Raw genomic sequence first — 26,339 nt, 5'->3', positions numbered from 1 at the left:
CTTTTTCTTGTTAGACTTGTAACTAATAGTTTAATTTTGAAGTGTATATACCGAATAATATTAATATAGCTATGCTACTCTTTTCAATAAGGACTTTGTGAGCTTTTACATCTACCTGAGCTACTGTCAACTCAGGTAGATAAGATTCCAGTTTAACAATTCATTCCTTCTGCTGCACTGCAGTATCAGTACTGGAAAATGAAACAAAGCACATGGTGGTGTGGGAACACAACTCATAGCCTTCTGACCTTCCAGTATCAAAACTGAGTGTAGTACATGGTGAACCATATGACACTACTGCACTTTGTCTGCTGTAAAAACCTCTTTTTAAAAGGTATGCTCCTCTTAGAGGTCAGATATTCTAGAAATCAAGTCCATCTGCTGTCAGTGATCTGGGTTGCATCAGCTTTCCTATTCCTGATGACGTTACCTGGTCCATTTGTCTGTCATGTTTATTTTAGAATTTACCAATCTTGGAAAAATGCTCCTTTATGATTTTGGGTGCATTCCTTGAACACTAAAAAAATCATACGTGCTTTTTGTGTTTTGCAGCCATGGTGGCCAGTACACTGACTGGTTTAGGGAATACTTTTCCATTTGACTAGCTTGTGTCAAAATTTTTCATGATAAATTAAAGTTTGGTCTTCAGTGAGAGTAGTCATTTCATTGAGAAAAATTATTGCTGCATCTGGCACATTATGTACTTTTTTTGCAGATAACTATATGTATATTACAAAGAATACAAAGCATGACTGAATGTGATGTTTATAAGAAATATATTAGCGTTAAGAGCTTGGAATTCAGTATAACTCAGTCAACATAGAATTAGAAATGCATTGCAGTTTCCCAACAGCAAAATAAATAATGGCAGTATAGACATTTGTCTTGAAAAAGAATTGTTTGGGTTTCTGCAATTAACATGTATTGAACTGTCTGCTTTTGTTATTTGTATTTTCCCCAGGCAATCCCGGCAAGCAGTGATGGACGTCAACACAGAACCGTCACAGAATGAGCAGATAATTTGGGATGACCCCACAGCCAGAGAGGAGAGAGCCAGACTAGCCAACAACCTGCAGTGGCCTTCCAGCCCTTCACAATACTCTGAACAGCTTAATGGTCCTGTGAAGGGTGCTGAAAATGAAGCTAATCAGATGAAGGAGTCCTTAACAGACACGCAAATGGCTGAACTGGGTAATGTGGCAAATTTATATTAGTACTAGCTTGCTACTCTGTGACTTCAATTGCTGTTAGAATATTCATCGATACATTCTGAGTTTGATAAAAACTGTAAAATGTTGCATAATGTTTTTACCATTGGAAGAAGAAAAGGCTGTATGTGTAAATGTAAAAGTGCCAGTTATGTGTAGAAATAAAAAAATGGCCTTGAATTCCGAAAGACACTTCTGTCTACTGCTCCAGGGTTTCTTGCTTGACTTGTACTTCTTGCCACTTTAAGATCTTAGTTCTCACCATTCCTTTCATAGATGCTACCATCTGATAAAAATCACTGTCTCCATTATTTTGTTCATAGGTTGGTACTAAACTATCAGCTCTAGGGCCTATACAAGCCTAGCCAAACAATTCCACGGAGATTTCTTCCCACAATATTTACTTCCCTAGGCCGCTATCTAGCAGGGCGGTTGATGTGATCCCGGGGTGAATTTCCCATCTCCCATCCAGTCGTCAAGGTTCCTTTTGAAGAGGGCCAAGGAGGCTCTCTGCTTGGCATGTATGCGCAGTCTGTTCCAGAGTCTGGGGAGTCTCTGGGTCAGGAACCTAGCCCTCCAGCATGTTTTGTTCATTATGATGACAAGGTTTAGATCCCTGGAGTGTGTGGCTCTGAGGGATTGGGACTTCTTTAAGTGGAGCATGTCCAGCAGCTCATGGTTTGACATGTCCTTGTATATTAAGCAGAGATCGCCGCTGAGTAGACAATATGCCACAGAGTATAACTGGAGTTTTTTTAGATGGTCAGCGTAGGGCCTGTGATTCTTTTAGTGAGGTATTTCTGCGCCTTTCCAGCTGTTGCAGATGTCTTGTGAGGTACATACCAAATGGGGCGTTGTACTCTATAATGGGTTTAATGAGGGATGAGTACAGCAGGACAATGACCTTTTTTTTCTGGATGAAAAGCCCTTGGTAATGAGGTGTGCCACATAGAAGGATTTCCTGACTGTTGTGGCGATGTAGTTATCGAAGGTAAGACCACTGTCCACCTGTGTCCCTAAGTCTTTCATCACACTTTTGGTGTTTAGTGTACTGCCACCTATGTGGTAATTCATGGGTGCATGGTTTTTCCCAAAGGGGATAACTATACATTTCTTGGCATTAAGCTTGAGCCCATAGCTCTGGCACCAAGCATCTGTTTCTGTAAGGCCCTTTTGTAGAATATCTACATCATTTGGGGATTCAATAATGGCTCCCAGTTTAAAGTCATCTGCGAACTTTGTTAGCCAGAGTCCCTTAGTGTTGGCCTGTACGTCAGAGAAGTAGATGCCAAACAAGAGCGCTCCCAGGACTGAATTCTGAGGTACTCCACTTGTCACCTGTGTGGAGCTGGATTTGGAGTCAGTTACTTTTACAGTCTGGGTTCTGTCAGTAAGCCAGTTGGCAACCCATCAAGTGACATAGGGATTTATGCCCAGCTTAATAAGTTTATCTATGATTCCAGAGTGGGGGGATGGTGTCGAAGGCCTTGGCAAGGTCCAGATAGGCTGTGTGGACCACCTTACCCTAGTCCTCAGCTCTGCAGACAGATTTGAAGAAGTCACTCAGGTTCATGAGACAAGATTGGCCCTTCACTAACCCAAACAGGGTGGGTCCAGTGTTTGAAGGTTGCCAATGTCTTTGTTTATAAGTTCCATGATAATGCGTTCCATGCCCTTGCAGATCAGGCTCGTCAGACTGATGAGACGGTAGTTCCCGGGATCCAAGGTGGATCCCCCCTTGTGGAGTGGGATAACTGTAGCCGTGTGCCTGAGGTGAGGCTATGATTAAACATGGCACTTAGGTGAGATGCCAGTTCATTTTGTAGTCCATGTAGTACACAGCCCGGGATGTCATCTGGTCCCATGGATGCTGTATTCTTAGCTTTGGACGGTGCAGTTTCTGCCTGTATGGCCATGATTACTGGAATTTGGCAATCTTTTGGTATTGAGATGGGCCCTTTGGGGGGTGAAGTTCGATCTGCCAGGATATTGGCAATATCCTTGGGATCAGTATCATAATGCCATTCTGTTGTAGCTTAGAGCAGATCTGAGCATTGCCATTTAGATTCTTGACATAACTTTAGAATGCCTTGTGGCTGTCTTTGGAATCTTTGGCAGTTTTATTTTTGTAACTAGCTTTGGAGGATTTAATGAGGGATCTCAACTTCTTACTGAGGTTGGTAAGGGAGTTTTTTGCATCCTGGAATTTTTCTCTTTTCTGCAACAGTTTCTTCCTTCTGTTGTATAGTTTGTTTATGGCAGAGGACCACCAGATTGGCACCCTTTTTCTGGAGGAGAGTGTATTGGTTCTCTTTGGGATGGCACGATTTATGCACAAGTTGATGTGCTCGTACAGTGCCTTAGTGTAGGGTTCAGCAGTTGAACTTTCAGCTCCCGTCTGCATGGGTGCCATGAAGTTAGTCACTTCTGACTTAAGTATCACGAAGTTGGCTTTGGAGAAGTTTTTTTACGGAGGTTTCCTTACTGGGGGGTGGGAATGGGATGTGGATGGTCAGGGGTGATTTGCTTATGGTCAGACCTGACCAATGAGGGGGTGACCACTGGTGTGGAGTATCTATCTCCCATGTTGGTAATGACCAGGTCTAGGATATTGGAGCCCCTGGTGGGACAATGGATTAGTTGATCCAAGGCGTTGGAATTTATGAATTCCAAGAACTGTTGGGAAAAGGTGTTGGTACCCAAGTAGTTTTCCCAGTTAATGGCAGGGTAGTTGAAGTCATCCAGTATTAGGGTGTTTGGTTGTATCTTAGTATTTTCCAGTATGTTTAGAAAGGTAATGAGAATCTTGGGGCATGGTGGGGTATCTGTAGCAAGCTACAATTTGGATTGCAGTCTTACCTAGTTAGTTGCACTTGGAGAATTTCAGATGCATTGTGTTGGACAACTAGCTTGGAGGTGTGAATATGGACACTACTCCACCTTTAGTGTTTTGGTCTTGGTTTGGTGGCCGAAAAGTGTGGTAATAGTTGTAGCCTGGTATTGCGGGGGTGCTCTCTGGAGTCTTGAACCAGGTCTCAGTTGTTGCACAGATATCATTGTTCTCCATTTTTAGGAGTGCCTCGAGTGAGTGAATTTTGAGGTTTAGACTTCTAGCATTGAGTAGCATTACCTTCAGATTTTGCATGCTCGTATCTGTTACGGTGGTGGTTTTGTCCTTTGAACCTTGCCTAAAAAAGGCACTATAGGGATGGCAAGAGCTTTTATTCAGTAACCTGAATCCCAGGGGTGACAAGGTGCAGACTGTCTCTGGCAAAGCATCGTGGTTTGTCGATCATGTCGTCCCGGGCAGACAGATACTGGATCCCCTTTGAATGACACCAGAAGCCTAGCCAATCGAAGACAAAGATTTTGTCCTTATACTGTGGTATCATTCTGGACGAAGGCAGGATGCTACTCAGGGCTAGGGTCATACCTGCCTGGGCCACATGATCCGAGAGCTCTTCCATGTCTCTTTTCATGTAGTCCAGGGAAGTACGTCTCATGTTATTCACTCCCAACATGGACAATGACAGGGTCGTATTTGTAGAGTGACTTGAGTGCATGCATTATGTGGCAGATCCTGGCACCCGACAGGCAGCTGACTGTAATTTTCTCCTTGCTCAGCCTGGTGAGTGGGACATTAGTCATAGGTGACTCTATAGTCAGGCACACTGAAGTGTTGGGTACATTGTCTTGCCTTAGTGGCTGTTGTTGGGTGACACACCGGTGTTGCGAGCTGTGTGTCACTTTGGTTGTGACTGGTGTTTGCATTTTAGCTTCGGAGGTCCTTGTTGCTTTGGTAGGTTAATGTTAAGAGCCTCCGCATATGTGGGTTTAGTGTTGCTATGTGTGGGTGTTGATGGTGTGGGTTTTGAAGGGCTATTTGTTGCTTGAGGTGTGTAGTGCAGGTGTTAACCTTCTCCTCTTGACTGTCTAGCACAATCTTGGCTGGAGAGAGCTTTGCTTCCAGTTTGGTTATGTAAGTGCATCTCTCACAGGTTGTAGTGTTGGGTGGTAGGAGGAGAGGGTTGTCTGTGTACATGAGGCAGTTGCTGCATTGCCCCAGTATGCCCAGATTCTCCAGGTGGACAGGAGAAATCACCGGAAGCTGACCCTTGGACATGCCTGTTTAGGTGCTTTTTTTGTAAAGTACAAGAGCTGTTTTCCCTTACCTTTGGAACTATGGGCTGTTTATTGCCTACGATTAATTTCTCCTTATTAACAAGGAGAGTTGAGTGCTTGTATCAGTTTAAAGCTTTCTAGTGCTTTCCTGCAGGTTCTAGAGCAAGTGCTAGTCACAGGGGGTTCAGATTTTAGTGCTACTACAGAGAAACCAGCTAGTTCTAGGGAAAATTTGAAGAGCAGACTTTCTGGCACCTGGAATAGTTTATACGTAGCCCCGCGGTGCTGCACAATGCGAAAAATGCGCAAACGCATGCACTTAAGCCAGAAAGTTGAAAGGAGTAGAAATTAGCCCAAAATGGCTAATAAAATTACACTTTCAGAGCTGGAAACCACTCCTGTAGTGTTAGATAGACAGTACAATGCTCACCACTCCCACTGGTAAGCAGTAGGACTTCCCTCTACCATAGCAAGGTCTGGATAGTTATGAATACAGAAAATAAAGCCCTGAAACCATCAAAGCCCGGGATCTGAACTATACTAGCTAGGAAAGGGGGGAAACGAGCAAACAAGATAGTATTTTTTGGGGGGTTTTTGGTTAAAACAGGCTAAACAGTGCAATAATACTGTAAATAAAGACAGAAAAGGCTAAGACACTTGAGTGTGTAGCCCTAACAGTAAATGCAATTAGAATTCTACAAAATTCCCAATTTAAAACTTTTTAAATGAAGCAAGGCAAGTGCACAACTGAAAAACGGTTTAAGAGGCAGTAATACAGTAGAATAAGTTGCTGGTCTATATATACAGAAAAGCAGCTAAAACACACTAAAACAATTCAGATGCAGTGCAACCTAGAGCAATTGAGTTGTAGCAATATTAAGGCAAATACAGTTTTAATAAAAGCACTAAAAAAATACTCTATATTTCCGAAATGATTGAGAAGCACAGTCAGAGCACAAGGAGATTCAAGCAATTTTTTTTTGTAAGAAAGGGAAAAAGGAGGAACAGAAGCAAAGAAACTAAGTGGGTTGGCCTTCTCAGATGTTCTCTCTGTATTAGGTAGAATGAGCTAATGGTTCTAGACTGGGAGGAGTGTCCCAGATCAAATTTACAGTAGGGACGGGCAAATGCAAAGCCACCAAGTATAATGCTGACACCTAAAGTTAGTAGCTTAAACTCTTTTAGATAGTAAACACTATAGAAATGTTTATCACAGTAGTGAGTCACAAAATGAAGTTTTTAAACAGCTAAAGGAACAAGGAGACTCTACAGAATGCTTTTAACTGCAAACAAATCAGTTATATGATACATTCCTTGGCAGGAAATCAGAACAAGCAAATAGGTGCTTAACAACTAGCTGTAAAGCTTTACAAACAGTATGACAGTAAAAAACTTATTTCTCAGGCCCTGTAAGGCAGACAATTTTAGTTTAACCGTGCAGATTAGTTAATAGCAATAAAATACAGTAAAAAGTATGCAGCAGGCAGTAAAACGCGTTATATATAAATTGCTAGAAGCAATAACCAGTATAAGTAAGCCAAAAAAACAGGATACTTATTGTTATATATCTCAGATCAGAATTGTAGTCACTGCCCCTCCTCCACTCGGGTCAGTGTGTATAGACCTTTGTCGTCTTTATTTGGGACTACTGTCACTTTTGTTGCTGACTTTTATATATTTCCACATTTTGCCGAATAATGCTTTTTATACTACCTTTTTCAAGCTTTCATTCTTTCATTTTCCTCATGCAATCATGAAATAGTATGGTAAAGAAGTTAAGTATCTTGTGTGGTTTCATTATTTACTTTGGGTGTGACGTTTAAGAAGTGTGATATGTACTTTCTTTGGAAGGTATATAGCTTTATGGTCAGTTGCTTGGAAGCCATTCTTTAAACCTGTCCTGCTGGCCCTGCATCATGTGTGTATATATGTATCATAAATATACACATGTGTATGTGTGTGTGTATGTATGTATGTATACATATATATATATATATATATAGTTTCATATTACGTTATTGAACTTCAACAAGTCCGAACCCTATATGGTCGAAACCATATAGTCGAACTTGCTGAAGTTTGAATTCAGAAAAATAAATAAATAAAAGATGCAACAGTAAACTAACTGTTGCAAGCAGGGGGGGCAAGCCCCCCTGCACCCCTCACTCTTTAAATATACCAACTCTGAGACCGCACTATAGTGCGGAAAGGGAATATTTCCCTTTATTGCACTGTAGTGCAATCTCGGAGTTGCTACATTTCAAGAGCAGGGGGTGCAGAGGGGCTTGCCCCCTTGCTTTCAACAGTTAGTTTACTGTTGCATCTTTTATTTTTTATTATTTATTTATTTTTTTTGCCATGTTTGAAGTTTTGAAACTTCGAACAGACAAGTTCGATATTGTCGTGTTCGAAGTTTCAAAACTTCGAACACGTAATAGGAACCCAATAACATATATATATATCTCTGTATATATCTATAAAATAAATGTATATAGTGTTGCCTCCCAGCAAGAGATTCCCCAGTTCGATTCTCGGCTGGGGTGCCTTTTGTGCGTTGTCTGCTTGTCCTCTCTCTGTTCGTGTAGGTGTCCTCTGGCTGTTCCAGCTTTCACCCACATTACAAAGGCAAGCAGTAGGTGGATTAGACACTTTAAATTGGCCATAGGTTTAAGTGTGTGTGTGAATGTGTAGTATGAAAGAAGAGTTACGGCAGGGCTAGCCACCTGGCAGTGTGAACCTTGGCTCTAGATGATTGTCACTGTTGAAGTGATACTCTGACCCCATGTGCAAAAGATGGGAAAAACGGGTTGTGGATGGATGGATGGATATAAACAGATTGAACACACACACACACACACACACACACACACACACACACACACACACACACACACACAGAGGGAGGTTTATTTTTTCAAAATGTGGGTTTTGCTTTTGTCTGCTGTCAAGCCTCCCATTTATCCTTCTAGGACATGGTCCACTTTTTTCCCTTTTACATGAATTTCTCTTGATGGGGTAAAAACTTGCCAAAGGGGGCTGTTGCTTAGGCAGCTGCGAGGGTGATTTATGCCTTCAATGAAATCCTTGCAGGTAAATGTGGAGTTTTAATGCCTAAACCTGCTCCTAGGGAAAGGACTCGCAAGCCACACTCCACAAGAAGTTCGCAATGCCTTAACCATGCAAGTTCCATGTTTCTTTACACCTGGTTTGAAAGCTGCCAAGAGGCAGTGGTTTGTTGTTCCTAAGTTTTGCCACCAGACTGTGCATTTTCATCATGTCCTCTTCTTTGAAGGATTGTGTTAGTGGCTCTGTCCTGCCACCCCCCCCCCCAAAAAAAAAAAAATTGTAGCACCCTTTCTTTCCTGACCGCTCTATCAGGCCTTCAAGCTGCGAGTTGAACTCGTATCACCTGGACCATAGTCAGAGCTTTATTCCTTTGTACAAAACCAACTCTGTCAGCACCATGGTGTGTAAAGTAAGCATCCCAGTTCAGAGATGTGGTAATTATGTATTAGTTCAGCAGCTCTTGAATAATGGCAATAAAAATTAGTTAAAAAAGTAAGTAAGACTGGATGTGATGTCTTTTTTGTCTGGGTTCGACCTGTGGGTTATCAGATCCAACTCTGATTCGATACTTGCTGATTCCCAAGGTTTCAACTCAGCAGGCGTCTCCTTTACCCATAGCCCCCACATTTATAGAACTACCTCAGATCTAGTTTGCCGTCATTTCAGACAGCAGTTTGGCTGTTTTTTTCATTCCTCCCATAACCTTTTTTCGACATGTTTTTGCTCCTTTACCTGTTTTTTCTGTTTTAGTGATAAGTTTGTATTTGGTGTTGTAGAGTTGTTGGCTGATAGGGATGTTAGTTGGTAGTTTTTCCTGCCTTTCATGACTTATTCATTTGGTAGGTTTGTGGCCTTGTGTATATTGCTTAAGCTGGGTAAAGGTTTTAAGAAATGTATGTCTTGCAGTAATAAGCTTACATCCCAGGATGCTCATGACTGCTGGTGTATACTGCCATTTGGCTGTTCACCTTGAGCCCCCTTGTGCAATTTGTGAGGGTTTTGGCTCTTATGCAGTCAGCAAGAGGAGAGCCAAGCTCATCCTCAAGGGTCTTCTTCCCTTGAGAGATTCTTCCACGGCTTCCTCCAGTAAAGGTGAAAATGTGTGTTGCAAACTTGCTAAGGACACTAAATCCTTTATGGGAGAAAATAAGAATTTGATGCCATCTGCTGCTCCCATCTCTGGCCAGCCAATCCAAAAGTCCCGAAACCTTTGGATTCTCCAGTGGCCTCGTCTCCTTCATTGGCTTGAACACCTTGGAGCCGATCATCTTTGGGACTGGTGTCGTGAAGCCAATCCCCTTCAGTTACGCTTATTGAGCTGATCTCCTTTGAATCCTCTATGTCTGGGTTGTTCCCATTTGACTTTGGTGTCTGGTAAGGCACATTCCCTGACCATCAGTTTTCTGACCCCTTTCTTGGCTGGGAGGATTCCTTCAGTATGAGCTTTCAACCCTTTCTCTCTCTCGATGCTACACGAGTTTTCCCCTGTGTCTTCACCTTCTCCTCCTTGAATCCAGGGTTCCCCGATTGGACCAGCAGGCCAGAGCCATTGCCCTGTCAGCTGTCTTCTAAGGCCCTATCCATGGCCTCATTTGTTCGATCATCCTGCTCCATGGGAAGTCTGAAGGTATCTTATCTAGAGCAGCTGATGTAGTCCTCCTTGTAGGCACCGATTGTGTTAGGCCTCATCCTTTTGGCTCCTTGCCCTCTCCCCGGTGCCTCGGCTCCCATTTCTTGGTCTCCTTCCCCAGGTGCTTCAGATTCAAGGTCTTCAGAGCGGTCATCTTCCATCATTTAGAATCGGAGCTGATGGCCTGTTTGATATAGACTCCAATCCCATCTTTGGTCTTCTTAACCCCGGCAATGTTGAAGCCTGGTGAACCCATAGGTTGACAGGTGAAGTCAGGGTTCTTCAGGTTAGAGTTAGCAATACCCATGTCAGGGTCATCCGTCTGCATTTGGTAGCTTGACTCTGGTCTGTGTGTCAGGATAGGTCAGAATGGCTCTAGATTCCAGCATGTCCTTGGGGTTTTCTGACCCTGTGGCTGCTGGGTCAGGGTGGCCTGTCTCTGCCTCTGCTTTTGGCATTGTGGTGAGAATGCTCTTCTGTCAGGAGAGGGAGTAATCTAATGTGACTGCTATTCCCCCTTCTTCCTGGTGTGTGCCTGTAACCACTCCTCACCTGGCTCTAGGACAGCCTGCTCTGTTTTCTTTCTCCAAACTACTATATCAGTAGGGTCCCCAGCCTCTTCCATTTCTTGTCCACTTTTCCAGGTCAGGAAGTTTCTGGGAAGAGGCGGTATAACAGGAAGCACCTGATCTCACCCAAGGAATCTCTCACTGAGGACATCTACCTTGAGGAAAGAGAAAGGTCCCCCAAATCCCAGTTGCGAATACTCCTTCTTTGGCAGTCTTTTGGAGCTCCTTTACCAGCATGGTGGGGCTGGACTGCTGAATCCCTTTCTCTGGAGGAGTGATATTTTGGAGGCCTTCAGGCTGGGCCCATCCATGTCCTGGGTGGTTCTCCTCCAGATGCACATATTGATCTGGTGTCCTGGAGGGTGTGGAAGGAGCCTAATATGATCATCAAAAAGCCCAACATGATCCTTGCTCCTTTATAGATTGGCTTCACTGGAGTAAGGGTCCTACTGTGGATGTTATCGTAGTGGCGGCTGCCACCAAAATAGAACATTTCAGAGGAGAGCTCCTCAGTCCATCCCCCAAACAGAATGTCTTGGGCGTTGGCTTCTTAGGGAAGCATGCTTACTGCTCAGCCACCTTTGCTCTAAGGATGTTAAATTATTTGGCTTATTTGACCAGGCTTTAGAAAGACATTGCAACAGAAGTGTCAAGCGCAGTGAAGACACTGCACTCTCCAAAAGCTCAGAAGATTTTAGAGATTCAACTGCCTTCATTTAATCTCCAATCTGTCCATGCATCTGTTTTCCAACTGAACTGATGGTATGTCCTAAGCAGCTGGCACTGACATCATTATGCATTAACATACTTTGAGATTGTGTGACTTTGTGGGCTGCGTTAAGGAGTCCTTTGTTAACACCTCATTTGATGGCTAATTTCTTTTTGGACCAAAAGTTAGAAACTTTGACCATGAGTGATCGAGACAGAAAGGCACATTATCTGCCTTTGAAGTTTGTTTTGGTACACTTCAGCAGTCCTTTTCTAAGAACCAGAAGTAGGGATATGTCTCTCTTTCAGGAAATCTCAGCAGTCCTTTCAAGAGGCTCCTTCTAGGGGTTGTCTGCTTGTCTGGGGGATAACCACAACAGATACCACCCATACCGCAGGTGTGGTCTGCAGAACCAGGGCTTCCCTGGAGGTTTCTCTAGAAGGCTCTTTCAGTGACCCTGTAGGGTTGCCTTGCCTTGGAGCCATTCTGGGATCAATTGGCTCTACACTCAAAAGCTTGGGAAGCCATTACCTCAGACAATGGGTGTTGAGAGTCATGTCAAGAGGCTACTCAGTTCCATTTTTAGAAGTTAACAGATGACTTCCAGGTGTTCCTTCCCATCAGAGGAGAGCAACAGCCATCAAAATTCAGAAGCTACTTGCAATTAAAGGCATCCAAGAGATCCCACAATACCAATGATACGAGGTCTGCTCGTGGTTCTTTTCGGTTCCAAGGAAGATCAAGACTCTCAGGCTGATTTTGGATTTGAGCAAGTTGAAGTAGTTTGTGAAGTAGACCAACTTCTGGATGGTCATAGCAGTCCATCTTACCTCGGTTGAGGAATGGCAACTGGATGGATTGTGAAGTGGTCCAGGAGATTCCTGCATTTCAAGCTGAGGGCCAATCATTACCAGTTCAGAGCACTGCTGTTTGGTCTCACCATCACCCCCTTGGTGTTCGAGTGTATGGCAGTAGTAGCAGCCTGGCTTAGGTTGCAGGCGTTCCGGGTCTTTCCTTACCTGGACAATTGTTTTCTGACCACTCCCTCGAGAGCATCCCTGAACAGGGCCAGGAGTACCTTACTCCAGCATTACAAGTACTTGGGGATCACAGTCAATTAACAGAACTCCAGTCTACAATCCAGTTCAGTCCTTAGAATTTATAGGGTGCCATTTGGACATTCTTGCAGATTGCCAAGCTTCCACAATCCAGAATATTGAACCTTTGGGATCTGGCAAGGTGTTTGATTGTATGCAGAAAGCCTCCAGCATGTCTTATCCTCAGGCTTTTGGGTCACATGGCTGTTATTTGTTTAGCTCCCTTGACCAGATTTTACATGAGGGTGCTACAGTGGACCCTGGTGGGTCCAGCATCATCGTGTTTAACACATCCAATGGATTTCCCAGTTTTCCAGCCTTGAGTGTGTCAAAATCAGATCATTTGATGGTTGGAGTCTCCCTTGGTGTCCACTGGGAGATCATTTGTCATTTCCTCTCCTCAGACAACGGTCAAGGTGGACATTTGTCTGCTGGGGGGTTGGCATTTTATAACATGGTTTGTCCAGGGGACCTGGTGTGTGGCTGAAGCCAATCTGCACATCAGTATATTGGAAGAACCTCTATCATAGTGCGAAGGCACAGGCTGTTCGCCAGCTATCACCAAAAGCTTAAAACTATTTCCCCAAGGATAATTTGGGTAAAAATATATACCCTCAACATAATATTATTAAGGCTAGAAAGAGTCTTGCAGGCAGGAGACACAACAGTACCTATCATCTAACTTGGCAGCCTTCCCCCAAAACAGCTTTAAATCCCTATACTTTTCTTGGTTATCTATCCAGTGAATTAACAAAGAAGCTGGTCGTAAACTTAACCTGAATCTACCTCTTGTAATTGTGTTTTAAGTACTAAGTAAAGTATACTGCAACTCAAATAGCAGCCCCGATACTTACATGTAGCAGGCTTTAAGACCTTGCAAACTCCTGACTGGTATATCCCTGCTCCGCTCCCCACCCTGCCCCCTTATCCCACCCGCCCCCACTATCTCTAAATTTATGAGGTCAGTAAACCCAACCCACTAACTCTAAGCCAATTACAGTCCCCTGCCAATTGAATACTTCTCCTCCCACAATCCCGCCCATCTACCAATACCTTAACAGGCATTTCCAAAAGCAACCTACTCTGACAGCCATTTGCTCATATATAATCATGTGCAAAGTAATAACTAGAATTTCAATTCTAGCTTTACTGTTTTTTATCCCTTACTTCGCAACCAGATATGAAAACTACACTCTATTTGGTATTCATTTCCCCAATGGACACACATGCAACTATACAAATCATCCCTCTTATCCTACTTCTACTATCATTTACCCCACCACACCATACTTTAAAAATGAATACTTAACTCAACGATACCCCAAAGTAACTACTACCAAACATGGTCTAAAGATACTTTTTAAACTACTAAGACTAATAGACCAACTGAAAAAATGTATTGCCAAAGATGGGGATATACACCCCAACCCAGGCCCAATTACCAATCTTGATTCCACTTCCTCAAAAGTAGCTTCAAAATCTTCCAGCACTCTCCTTATGTTTCATCTCAATCTTAGAAGTATAAATAACAAGGTTCAGAATCTTCATGCATTATTAGCCATGCATCTCCCAGACATTATGTGCCTAACTGAAACCTGGCTTAAACCATCCACAAAGGATGAAGAGATACTTCCACCTGGGTTTAATATATTGAGGGTTGATCGGATAAAAAAAAAAGGTGGTGGAATAGCGGTAATGTTTAGAAATACTCTGAATATCATTTTGAACCCAATACAACCCCCCAAGGTCGCTAATATGGAGCTAATTGCCCTACAAATATGCCTAAATAAACATAAGACCATTAATCTCATTGTAGTTTACATTCCTCCAGGGAAAAACTTAGAAACCTTGGAAGTAACCCTAAATGGGTTAACCATAAACTACCCCCAAGAGACCATCATACTGGGAGACGTCAACATAGACTGGACACAATTCTCTGACCATACTAATCCCCTACCCATTAACCTATATGGCTTTTCCCAAAACATTACTTCCCCTACAAGAATTGGTAATACTAAGCAAAAAGAAAGCACCATCGACTGGATTCTTACCAATAAAGATACAAATAACTATACCACAGGTACCCTCCCCAATGATCTCAGCGACCACCTAGTCACATACATAAGGAAGGACAAAATGGTTATCACAAGACCTCCGATATATAGACTTGTTAGAAATAGGAAAAAATTTATTCCAGCACTTTTCCTAGAAGAACTTAAATCCTGTAACTGGTCAATGCTAAAGTCACTTCCCCTAGATGAGAGTGTGGGTTATTTTAACGACACATTTCTAAAAATACTGGACTCCCATGCACCAAACCGCCTTATAAGATCAAAGATTCGCATAGCACCATGGCTAACTAAGGAAACAAAATCAAAAATTAAGCTTAGAAACCAAGCATGGGAAAAGTGGCGATCCACGAAAGCGCCCTTAGATCGTATTAAATTTCAGCAGCTAAGAAATTCTACAAAGTCAGATATCACCCAAGATAAAAAATACTATTACTGTCACCTCCAGGATAAACATCAGAATAACCCAAAAAAGTTTTGGGCAGGTTTTAACAACCTTCTTCACTCTGGGAAACCCTCTACTCCTACCCCCACTAAACTTACTGGTAAAGATCCGGAAGAAATAGCCAATAAGTTTAACTCATTTTTTACTGAGACCATCCAGTCCCTAGCCGGCAAGTTACCTTCCTCCACACCTTCCATAACTAATCCTACCCCCCTCACAACCAATACTATTGGTAAATCTCCACTTGCCTTTAACCTTCATCCAATATCCACCTCCTACATTAGCTCCCTATTGAAGAAACTTAAACCATCCAGCTTATCGGCCGATCGACTCCCAGCTGAATACTTACAAATAGCATCAGATGTTATAGCCTATCCTATCTCCATTCTGATAAACAGAAGCATTACAGAGTCTAAAATCCCCACTATGTGGAAAATATCATATGTCATCCCACTTCACAAAGGTGGCTCCTCCACGGAAATATCAAATTTTAGACCTATAGCAATAATGTCTCCAATAGCAAAAATAATGGAAAGGTGTGTTCACAAGCAACTCCTGCACTGTCTTACTCTAAATAATCTTTTGTCTAACACTCAACACGGCTTTCACCCCCATCACAGTACAACCACTGCCCTCCTCTCCTTTGTTGACTCAGTCAACTGCAACCGTAATAATAAACTAATTACCTCTGCTCTCTTTCTGGACCTGTCAAAAGCTTTTGACATGGTTAATCACCAAGCACTGCTCCAGACCCTGAAAACCCTTCACCTAGACTACTCAGCCCTGAGCTGGTTTGATGCCTACCTTTCAGGGAGACAACAAGCTGTCCAGTGGCAAAGCAAGCTATCTCAATTACTACCAAACACCATAGGAGTTCCCCAAGGCTCTATACTTGGTCCCCTTCTCTTTTCTGTATTTATAAATTATCTCTATTCAGTAATCCCTAATGCAACCTGCATACAATATGCAGATGACTCCACACTGATCTGCTCCGATGCCTCCCTCCATAATCTCCAAGTAATTACCCAAAACTGCTTTGCTGCAGTTGAAACATGGTTCATTGAGAAGAAACTGATCTTGAATCCAACAAAAACCAAGCTACTACTAATTTCCCCCACCTCAGCCTCTTCCTTAGGACAACACCCTCCACCTACTAATAATATGACCTTCCATGTTCAGTCCACTAATGGTACCATCATAGAGCCTGTCTCTAATGCCAAACTACTGGGAGTTACTATTGATCACAAGCTCAAATTTGATATGCACATCAGTCAAACTATAAAAACTGTAAACAAGAAACTAGGATCTATGTATAGTATTAAAAACTTTCTAACCCCTACTACCAAACTAACCATTGCACGTACACATCTTCTCTCCACCCTACTGTATGCCTCCCCAGTATTCTCCTTCCTTAATAAAGCTGAGCTCAACAAACTCTCTATGACTTATAATCATATTGCCAAATTCGTAACAGGTGAACCGTACCATACTCATCACTGCCTAAACCTAAAAAAACTCGCCTGGTTAGAACTCCCTAATCTTCTTAAACTTAACCAACTTACTGAAGCATTTAAAATAATCAAGGAACCACATAAAACCCCCTCAATGAACAAACTTTTCACCCCCTATTCTAATCTCAGCTGCCTTCGATCCTCCAATAGTGAACTAGTACAAACTATCAAATCTAATAACTTAGGTGGGGATGCTCTTTATGCTAATTCCATCGGAAAACTATGGAACTCCCTTCCTAGCGACCTAAGACTAACTACCTCCCTTAGCCAGTTCAAAAGTAACCTCAAATCTTTCCTAAAAGCTCATTGGCTATGTTCCTGTACCAAACCAGACTAGTCCTAAAAATCCCAATACCCTCCATGCTATCTTCCGATGCCATCTTTTTTCTCTCTTATTCTACTACTGCCCTGCTAAACTTATTATATGATCTCTAGTTCACTGTAACCCCCCTCTATTTATTAATCCCTATGAGCATTGTACTCGATACTTCTTTACCCATCTCTTGGAGCCTATAATATAATCTTTAATAGTGTCCATGGAACCTATGTCTTCACTAATCCACATACCACATGAATTACTCAAATTATAGCTAATTTTTAACTTGATGTCTCTCCTTACTATGTTATCCAAAATTTTTACTATGTAATGCAAACCTAAATCTTGTTTGTTATGTAGATGTTTTTCTTTTTTTCTCCTCGAACTTTTTGTAACTGATATGTTTAAACTTTTGATTACCTTACCTGTTATTTTGAAATCATTGAAATGTAACTCAAAACCTTTTGTACTGTGGAGCTTTTCTCCCCGGGTCTCTGCTGAAAAGGGATATGTATCCAGTTGGACTAACCCGGTAAACAAATGTAAAAATAAAATAAATAAATAAATAAATGAGGGTGGTCCTCCTTGCTTTGTAAGGTTTTTAGGATGCTCTCCCTAAGAGTGTGATTTTTCTCCAGATGGACAATATGTCTGAAGTCTGGTATATGAACAAAGTGTGGGACGTGGTCTTACTCTCTTTGTTGGGAGGCCATGTCGGTCTGGCAATGGGCGATTTTGACTCTGTAGTTTCTGGTTGTAGCGCACATCCTGGGGAAATCCAGCATCTTAGCAGACACTTTGAGCAGGAACATTCTACTTCCTCATGAGTGGTCTGTGAATCGCAAGGTTAGTGCTCAGATTTTTTGGTGCTGGGTCACACCATGTTGTGACCTGTTCGCTTCCCTGTCCAACACCCAGTACAGTAGCTGTTATCTTTTAGTTCCTCCTCAGGGGTAGTCATCCAGGGACACTTTCCTTTATGCTTGACTCCTGGGTTTTCTGTGTGCTTATCGTCTCAGTTGATAGTTTCTTCAGAAAGTGGCCCATTGCAGAACAATTGTAATTCTCATTTCTCCATTTTTGGCCTCGTCAGATGTGGTTTCCCTTCGGCCTCTTTTGAGCTTCTTTCCTTGGGTCTTGGTTCCCATTCCAGAGCTCATTTCTCACCTGATGTGTTTGGATCCACCCAACCTTCCAAATAGAACTCTCAAGTTAACTACATGTTTTTTTTTCTAGTTTCCCTTTCAGCCATGTTGTTCACATCCTAATCTCCTCTCAAAATTTCTCTACTTGTAAGGTGTATGGTAGTAAGTGGAAGTGGTTTGCCTTATGGGCTGTCTTTCAGTGTTTGGATCCCATTTCAGCACCCCTGGAATTTATCCTGGATTTTCTTGTGGATTTGATGAACCCAGAGTCTGGCTATCTCACGATTAAGATGCAGTTGGCAGCTATTTCTAATTTTCACATTGGTAGAGATCAAATGTCATTGGCTGCACTTAATATCATTAAGTCTTTTCTTAAAGTGACTTTTGCTACCATGTCCTTTGGTGTGAGACCCTATTCCACCTTGGAACTTGACTTTTATGCTTCAAGCGTTGGCTGCACCTTTCTTTGAGCCTTCTACTACCATTGATCTGAAGTCGTTGTTATGGAAGACTATTTTTGATGGTCATTACTTCCACTAAGTGGTGTGTCAGAGTTACAGGCCCTCTTTGCTGTTCCTTCTTACCTGGTTTTCCATTGATAAAATGTGTCCCTCAGACCAGATCCTTCCTTTTTGCATAAGTTATGTGAAAGTAACCTGAATTAGTCCATTCATTTGCTTGTTTTTCCCCTCAAATTTTCTAACTAGTTGAATATCTTCTGCATTGCCTTGATGTTCATAGGCAGTTGAGGTTCTGTTTGGATAGAACAAGGTCCGTTAGAAAATCTTGTCAACTGTTTGTCTCATTCTGCAAGTCTCAGTTGGGTGCACCTGTTTCTAAGGTTACTTTGTCCAAATGGCTTTCTGATTGTATTCCTTTTGGGTATGAATTGAAGGGAAAGTTTTTGCATTTCAAACCCAAAAGGTCATTCTACCAGAGCCCTCACCACATCTATATATATTTTTTTCTCTAAAGCCGCTTTGGATGACATTTGTGCAGCTGCATCTTGGGTAGAACATCACTCCTTTGTGTAACACTACAAATTGTATATCCAGTCCACGTCTAGGTCTCTGTTTGGTTCCAACATGTTGCAAAATATCCTTCCATAGGTGTATTGTGATTGGAGACTTTGTCCCACAAGTTGAACCTAGACAGAAAACAACAACATTGGATAACAAAAGTTATCTACTCCCCATAACAGTTGATCCATGTTGTCTGTTTTTGTCTGGTTCAACCCCACCCCCACCCACTCCAGCCTCCATCTTTTGACTTTTCTTTTTTTGCAGGAATAACCAACTGGGGAGTCCGCCGCCTTGCCGTGGGTGCTTGTCCATTCGGCCTTTCTCCCTTGAAGTCTATATCTGAGTGTTTAGTGGGTTAAGAGGAATAAGCTGGTTCTAAGGCAGTTGTAGTTATGTGGGGGGATATGAGTAGAAGAGGCAGAGCTTGCTGAGCTGATGGCTGGCATTAGATCTGGGTTGGATCTGATAACTCAAAGGTTGAACCAGACAGAAACAGACAACACAGATCTATCATTATGGTGCGTACATAACTTTCATTTTCTTTGTTCTGTGACATCTTCATCTGTACTTTCTGTTAACTCCAGAAGAAGCTTGTATTTCATTGGACAATTTCTGACCTCACAAAATCGGTGCATTTCCCATAATTAGATTAGAGTGATAAAAAACACTGCCTCAAATTTTAGACATATAATTGTTTTGGAAAGTATCATGCTTTTGATAAATCTTGTAATGGCTACCTATGAATAGCAATGCCACACTTATTCTTAGCTCATTCATTTTCAGAAGTGTAATTCAGGGCCAGTGTGTCCACCCTCAGAGAGCAATGAAGAAAACATCTGCCGTGTCAGAGCACACATTAAAACCACCATTGATGAAAGAGCCTTCTGTAAAATATGCTGTTCCATATGGAGTGGTCTTCCCCATAAAGTCAGGCAGCAAATAGCCTTATAGCTATTTAAAACAAAAGTAAAGGAACACACAGAAGAGGATGCAACCAGCTCCGACTGTCATGACAATAGCTAAATCTTAGCCACCCTAGTGCCACCACCCAAAGACTCTGCATTATTATTTTTTTGTTAAACTTATTGTTAAATTTGTACTTGTTAAAATATGTATTACTTTTAGTAACTTATTTTATGCTTTGCATTCTTTGTGCTACTGTGCTTTTTGTACTCAGTGTTTCATTATAAATGTTGCCTTGCTGTTTGGCCCAGGTTGTTGCTGAAAAGGGTCTACCGTCCAGCTAATGTACTCTTATCAACCTGTAATAAATAAATAAATAAAGGAATACAATTCTGTCTAACAGAGCAGCAACTTCATATGAGTCAGATATACATAAATGGGGATTCCAAAGGTGAATCATAGACCACTTATGTAAATTTAAAAATATTTGTGTAATCTTGGCAAGAATAGACCACCTATGTAAATGATCCTTCTTTGCTTTTTACAAGTATATGTTTTGCCACCCCATTCATTTTGGATTTATTGCTACTATTCCATCAATACCATTGAACATAAATGAAGCTCCCAGGTGGTTGATGGTGTGTTTATAAATTTAATTAGGTTCTCATTGGCACTGGATGTCACTCAGATGTTCTGAAGCATGTACCTGTAACATCAAGACTTTTTTCAACAGAATGGTTAGCAAAGTAAATAACCTACTCACCTTTCAGGTGATTAATTGCCTTATTTCAAACACTTTCGACATGTTTGCTGAGATGAAGCTTCTATTTTTAATTAGTTAGTTAGAAATAGAATAATGCCCACATGGTTAAACAGCCAGTTAGTACTGTGCCCCCCAAAAGTCTTATGAATGGGATTCTCACCCAGATCATTTTTAAATGATTCCAGATGTTGTATAGTAATAGTTCTAGCTTTTCTGCATATGAATATATCTGATATGATTTCTAAAAAAATATGAACTAAACTTTACAAAATCATTGTAGTTTCTTTGTTCACTGTCTGAACAGAGATGGTACATGTGCACAGTGGATATCAAGGCTTTAAATACAAGCATACCTTACTGAGCAAGAATACAAACACTAGAATACTGGCTCTGTAAAGCTGATTTACACTATTTAGGTTTTAAAACATTTTTATTTTGCTTGACAAAATATGTGCTTTAAAAAAATGTTTTATTTTGATTACTGTTGTTACTTACAAGTATGGGGCACAGCTATCGGTGCAACATTGTACTATTATGTGCTGACTTATTCATGAAATATTTTGAAGAGGCCATTATTCATGATCCTAGCCACAATCTTTTTCTATATGACATAGATACTTGGAGTAGGTAATTAATTTTGATATCAGAATTCCTAAGGAATTTGTGCAATACCCGAATGAAAACAAATGGGGGCGTAAATTCATGATAGAATACCAGTTGTGTAAAATTCCTTATTTCAACATTGTAATTATCAAAAACTTGGATGGCACCCCTCTAGTATAGGAGACCATTTCATAAGAATTCTTTGTTACAAGCCACCAGTTATCATCCATTGCATGTGCTACTATACATACCTAAATCACAGCTTTTAAGAATAGAAAAAGATTTGTTCTCAGGAAGAGGAACATCAAAGTTGCTTGTATGAATCAGCCAGGAGATTCAGTAAGAGAGATTACAACAAAGATAATATACAAATGGCAAAAGATTTTGCTAACACCAGGGATAGTGTGGAATTATTGACTTAAAGTGCACACAGCAAAACTAATTACCTTGTCACTAGTTACCACATATAGGAGTAGTATTCACAAATTCAGGAAGTTTTTTAACAAGTGTTGCAGACATAACATTTGGGAATGCAACTGCAGGTCAAGTCTGATGTCCCTCACCCATACTAGAAGTCCATGGAAACTCAAGCGAACTTTACTTCATAGAGGTAACAGTCATCATGGTTGTATGCCTTGTAGGAGTCGTACTGCAACAGAGAGCTGACATCAGCCCTGCCTTCTACAGATAACACACATGCTAGAAGGACTTCTCCATGTATGGGAATCAGCACATTCCCAGGGGGAAAAATAGGGTCAGCTCGCTTAATCTTAAGTAATTCTGCATGTACAGTGTGGTTGCTGGCTTCTGTATGGTTTGGCATCAGAAAGTCCAGTGCCACTGCTGTCACATAAATACCTCACTGGGGAAGAATTCTTCTGTTTCTAATGTTTTTGTAATTTTGCCTATTTTTTGATTGAGGCATCAGTAGGATTAGGCCTAGTGGGGGTATTCCTCCACTGGAAAAGAATCTGCTTACATCTTTTGGCACCATATCTCCCACAGGGAATTCATTCATATTGCCCATTTTACTTAGGCCCTTCTAATGACAAGTTTTCTTGTGGAGCTTGTGCTAACTTAAAAAAAAAAAAAAAAAAAAAAAGAGAGAGAGAGAGACCATCTGTAGTAGGCCAAGGAGTTTGTAGACCTATCCTGAGAAAAATAAACTGGAGTTTCTTTTGTGTAAAGACCGTGTTGTGTGATAACACTTGGTCATTCACCTTTGATGCCCTTCCAGGAGAACAAGTGTAGAAAAGTAGGCCTGGCAAAAGAAGGGTAAATGGGAGACTGGGAAATATACAAATTTCCCCATTAGTGTCTCTTAGCATGGTGACATCAGCCCTGCCACATGGAGGAGCTGTTACAGCCAGTGACTGTGACATCTGAAACAACTGAGACCTTTGGCATTACTGTTCTGGAGACCACCATGCCATCAGCACCCAATTCATCTTCCCCAGTTAAAATTGCTCTGCCCTCAGTTAGTCCAGATTCCAGTTCTTAGGCATTTATTTGACACCCTTTCAAGAACGGAATATTCCCATAGTGCTGGTTAGAGAGGGTATCCATAATCCTGAAGTGAAAGTGTGGTATTCTCAGCTTCAGATTTCAATTTTTTTGTATGGCATCCTCCATCAGTTCGACGAACTCGAAATCTAAGAGTCTGATAACTGCCATTTGGCTGCCTTGCCCTGTGTGGCTGCTTGGATGTACTCTGAGGTTTCTTTACAGGACTCACAGAGGTTGACATATGGCTTTCTCCCATTTGTTGAAAGCCTGCAGTCGAGACTAGACCAGCTGTCCATTTAAGGGTTCACCTTTTCACAAAGTGAACCAGACTCCACTGATTCAGAAGGTGTGAAGAGTCTCTCATATTATAGATGTCGTCTCTCCTTGGCTATGACATGCTGTCCTCTTGTTTCCCACCAAAGGTCATTTTGTTTCTAGAAACCTTGGCCCTTATGAGGATCCCCTTCAAACTGGAAGGCATGTAGGTCTCTAAAACTCAGAAAAAAAATTTACATTGATCTTTTATCCTTGATACTTTCAAGCCTTTTGCTGTTCCTCTAGTCTTTGAAGCTTTGTTAGGTGCTTTTAACCCTGCATCCCTGGAACCTGACTCAGTCTCCTGCACCACAGAAATTTGACTGATTTTGCAGGGACCCAGGATCCTTTGTAGTATTTGTATGAGAATTCATTGGCAGATTCAGTAGTGGCATCCAAGGATGCTGCCAAAGGATCCAAAATGTCTCCAGCTCAGAACTCCCTTTCCAGTGACTGGGAGAGTTGAGTCTTAACACCATTTTGGGTAGATTTTTATAATTTAGCAACCCTGAGTTTCAGTGCTGTCAGCTGTCTGGCCCACAAGATTAAATATCAGGATGAGCTTCTCCAGTAAGTGTTGAGTAAAGCAGAAGAGTTAGCTGATGCTAGTCTACAGACACAGCTGCTCCTGTTTGCATAGTCCAGTATGACAGACATGCCATTAAATGCAGATATAATATTCTTGATTCATCTGGCTGCTGCTGCAAGGTCATTGATGGGGAGAGATGCCTGTTTAAATTTACCATCCTTGATGGAGGATGTGAATGCCCTATTAAATAAGGAGTTGCTGTTTGGTACTCTTAGGAAGTTTAAAAAATGGTAGAGAGGCAAGACTACAGAGTCAGTTAAGCAGTTGATCCACTTGTCCATTTTTAAGTATAATAGCAGTTATCCTTCCAAAAATATTTTTGACATCAGACCAGAAAGACACACAAAAAAATAATAGATGAAATAGGATCCATAAAGGAAAGCCTGGGAGCAATCAGTTCTGAGATCCTCTCTGGGAATATCAGCGACTGTGTTCCACATGTTCTTCATCTCACATTGCTGCAGTCCTTACATATGGGGTAGTCCGCTGTCCTCGGTCGGCCCGAATACCAAAGTATTAGGCTGACGTCGGTCATGGGCGCTCAGATCTGACATCAGAGCGTCAGGGTATAAAAGCGCATGACCGACGTCATATCCTCAGTCTTTTTTGCCGCATGGTCCGATGCAGAAGCAGCGTTGCAAGTGCCGTTCGGCGTTCTGAAATTTTCGTATTCTGAGTTTCAGACCGAAACCAAGTTGGGCTAAGTATCCCGTTGGGGAATATTTTTGTTTTTTCTTGCCTCAGTTAATTCCGGATGTCAGAAAAAGTGAATAATTGTATTTCTTGTGGGAAACAGATACCGCATAGGGATTATCACTCTCTTTGCATTCCTTGTTTGGGACCGGACCACGACGTAGTCGGGTGTCGGTTTTGTGCTAGGTTTAATAAGCGCACTATAAAAAGAAGGTTAGATTGTGCTAGGTTAGTCTTTGGTAAAAGGTGTAATTATAATATGCCGTCGGATCCTCCGACGCCCGCTTCCACGAAGAAGCGCAAAGACAAATCCTTAAAACCTAGACAGGTTGATTCATCCGTTTCGGACGCCGGTCCTGCAGAAGCTACAGTGGAGCAGGTGGATCCGGCTGAAGTTTCTGTTGAGTCTCAGGGGGAAACTTTGATTTTGCAGGATGTGGCCTCACAGGAGTCAGGTCAAGCTGAAGGGCCTCTCAGGTTACTGTTCTCCCTTCTATACCTAAGGTGGTTAGGCCTTCTGCTACTATTTCTAAGGCTTCTTCTAAGGGCAGGTCTGTTTTGCCTTCCTCTGGTGTCCCTCCAGGTACTTCAGGGTCTGTGCCTAAAAAGCACATGCTTAAAATGGCAGAAGATTTGATTACTTTAATTAGAGGTTCTATGCCCCCTCCTGATAAGAGGCCCAGGGTGGAGCCAGAGTTGGAAAGTTTGGATCAGGCCTCAGACGACTCAGACTCTTCTGCTGAAGATATTCAAGATTTTCCCCCTTATTCGGATTCTGATGCAGAGGATTCCACTCCTTCTGCTTCTCCTCCAGAGGATTTTTCATTTTCAGAAACTTTGCATTCCATGAGGGAGCATTTTAAGTGGGAAGGACAGGATTTCTCTGATTCACGAAAGAGGCTTAGGGAATTCTTGTTTTTACCACAGCATAGACCCTTGGCTATACCTCCTGTTTTGGATGTGGTTCAAGATGTTTTCTCGGAGGCTTCCCTTAATCCAGATTCTTTGCCTCCTGCGCCAGTTAAACCGGACAGGTATTACAGGGTGCCTGAGGCTCATAAATATCTGTATAAGAGTCCTAGGGCGGACCCAGAAACAGTCAGGGGCCTAAGTGTGTTAGAGCTTCTGTTGTAAAGAATCCGGTTCCTCTAGATAAGGAAGCTAGAGCTTTGGATAGATGGGGTAAGAAGGTGTATACCTCTTCTACTTTAGCAATGAGGGATTTAAATTGCCAGTTTCATATGTTGAAGTATCAGAATTTCCTCCTTTCTCAGCTAAAATCTAAAGTGGATGCTTTGGCAGAGGGCATAGAGTGTAAAGACTTGCAGGATTTAGTACATGTCTCTGAACAGGTGGGTAAGCATTCTTTGCAGTGTGGTTTTGATGCTGTACAGGCCTCTTCTAGGGTGGCTGCCACTGGATCAGTTCTTCGTAGGCACGCCTGGCTTAAGGATCAGAATTTGTCCGAGCATGTTAAAACTAGAATTCTGGATGCCCCTTTACAGTCTGAAGTTTTGTTTGGTCCCTCTGTGGAGTCGGTTTTGAAGAAAATGGAAGACAAGGCTAAGTCTATGCAGACTGTTAAGGATTTTTTGCAGGTGCAACCTCCAAAGTTTAGTAGAAATTGGCCTACTAAGGGGTGGACCTACCCTTCTTCTGATTCTCAGTCTAGGGGTAGATCTAGACGTGGCAGGGGCAGAGCTCACAGTACATTCAGGCCTAGAACTTGGAGTTCACCTGCACAATCTGCTGGTGAGGGCAGGGGCCAGTCCTTTCGTAAACAGGCCCAATGACCTGCATTTTCAGCTGCCAGATTCTTCTTCCCTGGCAGCTCCTTTGGGAGGAAAATTAGCTCTCTTCAAGCAAAACTGGCTTTTAGTCACCCAAGACAAATGGGTATTGGACATTATAAACCGAGGCTACAAGTTCTATTTCCATACATTGCCTCCTTTCAAAGGCATGCCAGACGTTCCTCCTCGGCAAAGGATAGAGGCTCACAAACAGATTTCTTTACTTCTTCAAATAGGAGCTATACAGCCAGTTCCTCTGTCAGAAGTG

The 26,339-nt window shown here is 42.0% G+C and overlaps 1 protein-coding gene across 1 annotated transcript in view; it reads left to right on the top strand.

The window, feature by feature from the left end:
* TOPBP1 (DNA topoisomerase II binding protein 1) overlaps positions 1 to 26,339 on the top strand; it is a 1,495,804-nt gene that overhangs the window by 941,104 nt on the left and 528,361 nt on the right. Inside the window, exon 16 of the mRNA XM_044066718.1 lies at positions 962 to 1,191. Coding sequence (XP_043922653.1) covers positions 962 to 1,191 — 230 coding nt within the window. The remainder of the gene's footprint in view (positions 1 to 961; positions 1,192 to 26,339) is intronic.

Source organism: Protopterus annectens, chromosome 3.part1, assembly GCF_019279795.1.
Source record: "Protopterus annectens isolate FY-2018-M chromosome 3.part1, PAN1.0, whole genome shotgun sequence".
Lineage (NCBI taxonomy): Eukaryota > Metazoa > Chordata > Ceratodontiformes > Protopteridae > Protopterus > Protopterus annectens.
The sequence above is the reverse complement of the archived record's forward strand: the minus strand, read 5'-3'. Positions and strand labels throughout refer to the sequence as shown.